Here is a 10,048-nt window from a genome sequence, read left to right on the forward strand (position 1 = left end):
GTTCAAAGATCCCATTGCACAAGAAGTTTTGGAGATCATCAAACAAGATTGGAAGCATCTGGTTTTGGTTGAGATAGAAGGTTTGAAGGATCCAAGTGCAAGTGAAGGATATGCAAGATGGAGAGATTTAGCATCTTCAGCCATGCCTTATGTAGGGGTCAAATCTCCCCAAACTATAGAAGAGCCTATTAAAAGGAAAAGGGTCAATAATGAAGAGGAGTTGAGAAGACAAGTGGAAAAACTTCGGATAGAGTTGAGCAAAAGCAGAAAAGACAAGGCAATATTGGAAGAAATGATGCTAGAAGAAGATAAAAGGAGAGCATTTCTAGATGAGCAAATACAATCTAGAGATGCGCGAATAACAAAGCTTGAGTTAAAGTTGGGTGAGGAGAAGATTGCTAGGGAAAGGAGTGAGAATGAGCTAAGAGGGATGAGTTTGGATTGGATGCAAAGTTGCTCTGAACTTGAAGCAATGGAGATTGACTTTAACGATTGCCAAGAAAGTGCAGAATATTTCCAAGAAAAATTTGCACAAGTCCAGTTCAAATTGATGGATAGGATTGGGAAGTATGAGGATTTGAGCAAGAAATATATGGAGTTGGAAAGCTGTTTAATGGTGATTGCAAAAGAAGAAACTAAAAAGAAAGGTTTTGAGGTTGTTGAAACAGAATTAGCGGTTAAGAAGAATGAGATAAAAGCCATGAGGACAAAGCTCGACAAGGAACGTGAAAAGGTGAAGAATTTGGACGAGAAGCTAGCAGCAATGGAAAAACACAAGGATCAAATCGACGCCAACAACACTGCTTTGAACAGAACCAATATGTTGCTCATAGAAAAGATGACCAAGACAGATGAGCAAATGGATGAAGCTGCTGCACATGCTCGAATTATTAGAATTAATGCGCGGAATGTGGGAGGGGACATCATTCGCTATCGCCGAAGCCTAGCTGAAACCGATGCCTTCCTAGGGAAGATTGAGAACCGTGGTTTTGCTTTCCTACCTTTGGCTAGAGAGTTTGTGGAGGAAAGGGATTAATAAATTTTGTATTTCCTTTTTATTTATTAATGTAAGAAACTTATCAAACATTAATGAAAAGGGCGTTGACCCATCTCCTTATGCAAAATCTGTCTCTTGGTGAATATGATTCAAGCAAACGACTTGAAAGGTAGTACTCCTAGCAATGTGACAAGAACCTATGTTTATAAGATGGTGGCTATTATTCGTTCACAAGAAAGTTGCATCCATACCCAATATACAAATCATTCTCAATCATGCATTTTTCTCATACATCTATGCACGCATCTGCAGATTAAGAAATATAGGTCCCCCTTCTAGAATCCACAACACTCGACAAAGAAAAAGAATGGAAAACGAAGAAAGGCCACAACCAGAAGCTCAGTACCAAAGAGAACTTGAAGGAGTTCGGAATGATGTGGCACACCTAACCAGTATGTTAGAGCAAATGTTGAGAGCCAGAGATGGAGAGGGAACGTCTACTCAACCTGATGAAGCACCAGCAGCAGCTCAAATTCCTGTCGCACCTATAAACGTGGGGGCAAATACACCAAATAAGCAGCATCCTAATCCCATTCGGCCCATCCAAATCCCTATTACAATGGATTTAACAAACGAGGACCCACATGACGTCAAACTCTCTAATCATGAAGGGTATGATAAGTGGACTGCACTAGAAGAGAGGCTAAGGGCAGTTGAAGGAAATGATTTATTTGACCAAGTTAGGGCTGCTGAAGTATGTTTGGTGCCTAACATTGTTATTCCAAAGAAGTTTAGAGTGCCAGAGTTTGTTAAGTATACCGGGATGGAATGCCCAAAGACCCATCTCCGTTCTTACTATAACAAAATGGCAGAAGTTATCCACGATGATAAAATGTTAATTTACTTCTTCCAGGATAGCCTGACAGGATCGGCCCTTAGTTGGTATATGAGGCTGGACAATATTAGGATCAAGAAGTGGACAGACTTGGCAGATGCTTTCTTAAAGCAATACAAGTTTAATCTTGAGATTGCTCCTGATAGGACCAGTCTAATTACCATGGAGAAAGGAAATCAAGAGTCTGTAAGGGTTTATGCTCAAAGGTGGCGTGACCAAGCTATCAATGTACAACCTCCACTAATAGAGACGGAGATGGTGACACTGTTTGCTAATACTTTTAGGGCTCCATACTATGAACACCTTATGGGTAGTTCAGCACAACATTTCTATGATGTGGTGCGGATTGCTGAGAGGATTGAACAAGGAATCCGAAGTGGGAGAATTGCAGAACCTATAGAGAAGAGAGGTTTCATTGGGAAAAAGAAAGAAAATGAGGTGAATAACCTAGAAGGTGGATACAAAGGGAGAAGCAAAAACTACCAAACACCTACCACCCAAGTCACCAGTATCAATTTTGCCAAACCCTCCATCCCAAACCAACCCAATCAAACAAAATTCCCAGCAAATAACCAAAGCAATTACCAAAGAAGGGACAACCGACCATCGGAAGAACAATTACCACCTTTACCAATAACCTTAAAAGAGTTGTATGCCAAGCTGTTGAGTATTGGGCAGATAGCTCCCCTACCCGTACCACCTATGCAACCACCTTTCCCTGCATGGTACAACCCCGAGGTGACTTGTGAATACCATGCTGGTCACGCAGGTCATAGCATTGAGGCTTGCTTTGCTTTTAAAAGGAAGGTGTTGCAACTGATCAAAGTTGGATGGGTCACTTTCGAGGATTCACCTAATGTGAATTCAAACCCTCTACCCAAACATGCTGTAGGTGGTAGTGGAGTGAATACTATGGAGGTCGGTAGCAAAGAGAAGGTGCTAAGAGTGACCATGGCAAGGCTGTATGAAATGTTGGTACAGTCTGGACATTTGGAGAAACCATCTGAACATTGCATAAGGGAAGATGATTTTTGCCCATTCCATAAAAAGAAAGGCCATCACATTGATGAATGCATTGAGTTTCATCAAAAGGTTGCGAGAATGCTGACTTTAGGAGAGCTAAGGATTGAGGCTGCAAGAGATAACGAAGAGATCAAGATGATAGAGAATCAGGGGAAATGTAGAATCCAATCAACAGCTAATGGGCTATCGAGATTGGTATTAACTAAACCCCCGATGGCAAACAAAGCAAACTATGGAGCGATGCCTAGAGATTATGGTTATACCTCGATTATTGAAACTCCTTTGCCACTGTTCCGAACTGAGATAAGTGGACTAACTCGGAGTGGTCGTTGTTTCACACCTGAAGAACTAGAGAAACAAAGAAAGGCTAAGGGCAAGGAGGTGTTGGACCTCGATAAAGAGTTTGAGGTGAATAAACCTGTGACTGAGGAAGAAACAAATGAGTTTTTGAAATTGATGAAGCATAGTGAGTACTGTATAGTGGATCAGTTGAAGAAGACCCCTGCCAAGATCTCCATCATGTCATTAATACTCAGTTCCGAGCCGCATCGTAATGCTTTGCAAAAAGTACTAAATGAGGCCTACGTACCCCAAGATATTGAACAAAAGACTATGGAGCATCTAGTAGGGAGGATCCATGCTGCCAATTACTTATATTTCACGGAAGATGAACTTGACGCTGAAGGAACTGGACATAACAAGCCCTTATATGTCACAGTCCGATGCAAAGATTGTCTCATTGGTAAAGTTCTCATCGATAACGGCTCAGCCCTTAATGTGTTACCAAGGCATATGCTGGATGAAATGCCAGTGGATCCCTCACACATGCAACCCAGTGTGATGACGGCTAGAGCGTACGATGGCTCACCAAGGCAAGTGATAGGGACAATTGAGGTCGAACTAGCTGTGGGTCCACAAGTCTTTCTAGTAACCCTTCAAGTGATGGATATCCACCCTTCCTATAGTATGTTGTTAGGAAGGCCATGGATACATTCTGCGGGAGCTGTCACCTCCTCGCTGCATCAATGTTTGAAGTACATTGCCAATGGCGTTCTGGTTACTGTTAAGGCTGAGGAGACTATATCAATGGTAAGAAATGTGGCGGTTCCATTCATTGAAGCCGAAGATTGTAAGGATGGAAACCTTCATGCATTTGAAGTTGTGAATACCGAGTGGGTACCCGAGAACACTGTGGTGAGAAAACCAGAACTCTCGGAGGCCACCAAAATGGCCGCTAAAAGCTTTTTGAAGCACAAGATTCCTTGCCCATATGTCATCAAGAAAGGAAAACTTGAATGGATTGATATAATCAAGCTGAAAGCTGCAGAACAGAGGTTTGGGCTTGGATATAAGCCCAAGAAAGAGGATTACAAGCGAGCTGCTGGTGCAAGAAGGGAGAAAAGAATGGCTAGGATTGAAGGAAGGAAGCCTGAAGAAGAAAGCCTAGTCATCCCTCCAATCAGGACTTCTTTTCCAAAGGCCGCATATGTGATGCAACCTGATAAGGGACACGGAAACCTCTTTCAGAAGTTTTTTTCAATGAACATAAACACTCTGGAGGAAGACCAAGTCAAGAACATTGCTGAGAAAATTGAATCTGGAAGAAAGGATGAAGAGCTGCCACAATTAACCATCCACATTTTGGAAGAAGTCACCGACAGGACTTTCATTCGAAAGCTAGCCGAAGGAGAGAAGTTCCAGAATTGGGAGACCCAAGAAGCTCCATTGGTTTTCAAAATGTAATCAACAATGATTTGTTGGATTATAATTTTATCTATGTTGTTTGCCTTTTCTTTCTGTTTTGTTTTGTTCATTGACAATCGAGGCTCAAGATGTTAATTGGATTTTATTTTTGTTTTTGAGCCAATCCTTTCCTTTTAATGAGATCATGCATTTTCAAAATTCATCTTGATGTCTTACTGTGCATTTACACATCACTTTCCGCTTTCAGGAACCCTGAAAGCGGATCCTCCACAACAACACCTGCACTTTACATTGAGAATGAATGGCCAAACTTTAAAGAATACATAGTAGCTGTAGAAGATGAGGAATGGGAGGAGAAAAACATATGGGAATTCACAAAATTAATAGAACAGCATGAACAGGCTTGGAGGCCCGCTAAAGAGGAACTTGAAACCATAAATGTGGGTAATGAAGAAATCAAGAGAGAGCTGAAAATAGGGACTTTGATCACTCCGGAAGAGAAGGAAGAGTTGATTGCACTGCTCCGAGATTACGTAGATGTCTTTGCCTGGTCCTACGAAGATATGCCTGGTTTGGATACGGACATCGTAGTACATAAGATACCACTGGTGGAAGGATGCAAGCCGGTTAAGCAGAAGTTAAGGAGAACTCATCCGGAGATCTTAATCAAAGTAAAAGCAGAAATTGAAAAGCAATGGAACGCTGGTTTTTTGGAAGTAGTCAAGTATCCACAGTGGGTGTCAAACATAGTGGTGGTACCCAAAAAGGAAGGTAAAATCAGAGTTTGTGTGGACTTTAGGGACTTAAACCGGGCTAGCCCTAAAGATAATTTCCCTCTACCACACATAGATATGTTAGTTGATAATGCAGCACGCAGCTCCATATATTCCTTTATGGATGGATTTTCAGGCTACAATCAGATAAAAATGGCGCAAGAGGATAAAGAGAAGACAACCTTTGTAACACCGTGGGGAACATTTTGCTACAAAGTCATGCCATTTGGTTTAAAGAATGCTGGGGCCACCTACCAAAGGGCTATGGTGACTTTGTTTCATGACATGATGCACAAAGAGATTGAAGTATACGTGGACGACATGATTGCTAAATCTAGAGAGGGAGAGAATCATGTCCAAATATTGAAGAAATTGTTTGAAAGACTAAGGAAATATAAGTTGAGGCTTAACCCGACAAAGTGTTCGTTCGGGGTGAAATCTGGGAAGTTGTTGGGATTTGTGGTGAGTGATAAAGGGATAGAAGTAGATCCCGACAAAGTAAAGGCTATTCAATCTATGCCACCTCCCAAGACTGAGAAAGATGTGAGAGGTTTCTTAGGAAGGTTGAATTACATTGCTCGGTTTATATCTCAATTAACCACGACTTGTGACCCGATCTTTCGTTTGTTAAGGAAGAAGAACCCTGGAAGTTGGAATGAAGAGTGCGAAGAGGCTTTTGAGAAAATCAAGCAATACTTGTTGAATCCGCCCCTGCTTGTTCCTCCTGTGCCAGAAAGGCCATTGATATTATACCTAACGGTAACAGAAACAGCAATGGGATGTGTGCTTGGGCAACACGATGAAACCGGAAGGAAGGAAAGGGCCATTTATTACCTAAGCAAGAAGTTCACGGAATGTGAGTCTAGGTATACTGAGATCGAGAAGCTGTGTTGCGCACTGACATGGGCTGCAAAGAGATTACGTCAGTATATGTTGTATCACACTACGTGGTTAATTTCCAAATTAGACCCGTTGAGGTACATTTGTGAAAAACCCTATCTATCTAGCCGAATTGCAAGATGGCAAGTTCTATTGGCTGAGTATGACATAGTATATATGACAAGGAAAGCTGTGAAAGGGAGCGTTATTGCCGATCACCTAGCTGACCATGCTATGGAAGATTATGAGTCATTAGACTTTGACTTTCCCGATGAAGATGTGCTTGCAATCGAGGAAGAGAAATCAGATTGGTGGATTATGTACTTTGATGGTGCTGTAAATGCATGTGGTAACGGAGCTGGTGCGGTGATAATCTCTCCTGGCAAGAAGCAGTATCCGGTTTCAGTCAAGCTACAGTTTGGGTGCACCAACAACACGGCTGAGTATGAAGCTTGCATTCTCGGTTTAGAGGCTGCATTGGAGCTAAACATCAGAAAGATAGATGTGTATGGAGACTCAATGCTGATCATTTGCCAAATAAAAGGAGAATGGCAAACCAAGGAAGAGAAGCTAAGGCCTTACCAAGAATACCTGTCTAAGCTGACTGGAGAATTTGAGGAAATAGAGTTCACCCATCTAGGAAGGGAAGGAAACCACTTTGCAGATGCTTTGGCTACACTAGCATCTATGGCCAAAATAGACTTCGGGCACAAGGTACAACCAGTACACATCAATATCAGAAATAACCCAGCTCATTGTTGCTCAGTCGAAAGAGAAGTGGATGGAAACCCTTGGTACTATGATGTCAAGAATTTCATCCAAAACCAGGCATATCCCATGGGGGCATCCAAAATCGACAAGAAGACCTTGAGGAGGTTGGCAATGGATTTTTATCTTGATGGGGAGATTTTGTATAAGAAATCATCCGACGGGACTTTGTTGAGATGTTTGGATGAGTTTGAGGCAAAAAAAGCATTACGAGAAGTCCATGAAGGGATTTGCTCAACCCATGCTAATGGACACATGATGGCTAGGAAGATACAAAGAGTCGGTTACTTCTGGATGACGTTAGAAAAGGATTGCATCGACTATGTCCGAAAATGTCATAAGTGCCAAGTATACAGTGACAAAATCAACGCCCCTCCAGCTCCTCTATTTAACTTGACATCTCCATGGCCCTTCGCGATGTGGGGAATTGATGTGATTGGACCTGTAAACCCAAAAGCCAGCAATGGTCATAGGTTTATTCTCGTGGCTATCGACTACTTTACAAAATGGGTAGAAGCCGGGTCATTTGCTCATGTGACGCAAAAAGTAGTGAAGAAATTTATTGAGAGAGATTTGATTTGTCGATATGGTCCACCAGAAAAGGTTATCACTGATAATGCCCAGAATTTCAATGGCAAGATGATAATAGAACTTTGTGCTAAATGGAAAATCAAGCATTCCAACTCTTCGCCGTATAGACCAAAGATGAATGGTGCGGTAGAAGCTGCTAACAAAAATGTCAAAAAGATTATTCAGAAGATGGTAGTCACCTATAAGGATTGGCATGAGATGTTGCCATTTGCCCTTCATGCGTATCGCACTGCAGTCCGAACCTCAACAGGAGCCACCCCATACACGTTGGTATATGGAATGGAGGCGGTTATGCCTTTAGAAGTGGAAATCCCCTCATTGAGAGTACTGGTAGACTCTGAGCTGGAAGAGGTAGAATGGGCAAAAGTTAGATATGAACAGCTAAATCTGATCAGTGAAAAGAGGATAGCCGCAATTTGTCATCATCAACTTTACCAAAGAAGGATGGCCAAATCATACGACAAAAAGGTTCGACCTCGAGGATTCCACGAAGGAGATCTTGTACTGAAGAAAATATTGCCGTTACCAGGAGAAGATCAGAGTAAATGGGCACCGAACTATGAGGGCCCTTACGTAGTGAAGAAAGCATTCTCGGGAGGAGCTTTGCTGTTGTCTAGAATGGATGGAGAAGATCTAGTTAGGCCAGTGAATTCTGACTCTGTAAGGAAATATTACGCTTGATGTATTCCGTAATCCCCCAATCAATAAAATAAAGTTTGGCTATGAATTTTCTCTGTAAAAAAACCTTTCTTCATAAAAAGCATGATCTCATAGCATTTGAAATCTTTTACTTAAACAAACTCTTTTCTTACACATGACTAAGGAGATGACTCCGTCAATTGGAGAGAACCAAATCAAATCTAAACTTGGCATATTTATGCACACCACACTGGGGGCAAGAAGTGTACAAAGTGCATATAGGGGTCCATAGTGAACCAAAGCCCAAAAGGGTATACCATAAAACTTCTAAAAAAAACATCTTTTATGAGAATTGCCAATTGCATTGAAAGTTTCAGTTTTCATGAACAAAACCAAATCTTTTGAGTTTTCCTTTTGAAATAATAATAAAGCACAATACTCAATGGAGCAAGAAAGGGCCCCATAAGGAACCAGAGATCTCTTCACTAAGAGGATATGGTATATTTCGGTTCATGAGAAAAGGTTGAAACAAGAGCTCGAAGAAGTTTACGATGAAAGGGGGACCTATGTTTCCAAAGATAGGTAACAAAAACATGCATGCTATATTGTCATAACACTAACCTGGCAGGAAAGGTGGGATGAAAGCCAAAATAGTTCCCAAGTTTTTGGGAATCACCAAGAGACAGAGTCTCGAGTCAACGTAGCTACGGAAAAGAATATGAATTGTGAACCAACACTGTTTCATTTCCTCGAGGGTAGGTCACCCATCACAATGAGACCATCATCTTCCATTTGGGTAGGTCACCCATTATAACGCGACCACTTCACATTTTTTTTTTCTATCTTCCACCTGGGTAGGTCACCCATTATAATGAGACCGCACTTCACATTCTTCCCCCTGGGTAGGTCACCCATAAGAATGAGACCACTCTTTCCTTTTCCACTTGGGTAGGTCACCCATCATAATGAGACCATCATTTTGTTTCTGGGTAGGTCACCCATTAGAATGAGACCATTCTTCATCTTTTTTTTACTTGGGTAGGTCACCCATAATAATGAGGCCATTCTTCCCCCTGGGTAGGTCACCCATAAGAATGAGACCACTCTTTCCTTTTCCACTTGGGTAGGTCACCCATCATAATGAGACCATCATTTTGTTTCTGGGTAGGTCACCCATTAGAATGAGACCATTCTTCATCTTTTTTTACTTGGGTAGGTCACCCATAATAATGAGGCCATTCTTCCCCCTGGGTAGGTCACCCATAAGAATGAGACCACTCTTTCCTTTTCCACTTGGGTAGGTCACCCATCATAATGAGACCATCATTTTTTTTGGGGTAGGTCACCCATTAGAATGAGACCATTCTCCATTTTTTTTACTTGGGTAGGTCACCCATAATAATGAGGCCATTCTTCCCCTTTGGGTAGGTCACCCATAAGAATGAGACCACTCTTCCCCTTCTCCACTCGGGTAGGTCACCCATCATAATGAGGCCACACATATTTTGTTGTTTTGGTTGTGGTTAAAGGAGATCGCTAGATGGGATCTCAGGTTAACCCAACCCCACAGAGTTTAGTTTTGAATCACCGAATGGGATTCCAAAGTGAGTAAGCTATAAATATAGGTTTTGGCTAAGGAGGTCGCTAGAAGGGATCTCAGGTTAACCCAATCGTAACACCGATTTTAGCTTTGGCTAAGGGAAATCGCCAGATGAGATTTCAGATTGGACAAACTACAAATATGACTTTTTAGAGACCGCCATAAGGGATCTCGAATGG

The 10,048-nt window shown here is 41.8% G+C and overlaps 1 protein-coding gene across 1 annotated transcript; it reads left to right on the forward strand.

The window, feature by feature from the left end:
• The first annotated feature begins 1,364 nt into the window (after positions 1-1,364).
• Positions 1,365-4,678, forward strand: LOC133689441 (uncharacterized). The gene has a single exon (XM_062109297.1). The coding sequence runs from the start codon at positions 1,365-1,367 to the stop codon at positions 4,656-4,658; it is 3,294 nt and encodes a 1,097-aa protein (XP_061965281.1). The 3' UTR covers positions 4,659-4,678.
• Positions 4,679-10,048: the final 5,370 nt, after the last annotated feature.

Source organism: Populus nigra, chromosome 3 (genome assembly GCF_951802175.1).
Source record: "Populus nigra chromosome 3, ddPopNigr1.1, whole genome shotgun sequence".
Taxonomy (NCBI): domain Eukaryota; kingdom Viridiplantae; phylum Streptophyta; class Magnoliopsida; order Malpighiales; family Salicaceae; genus Populus; species Populus nigra.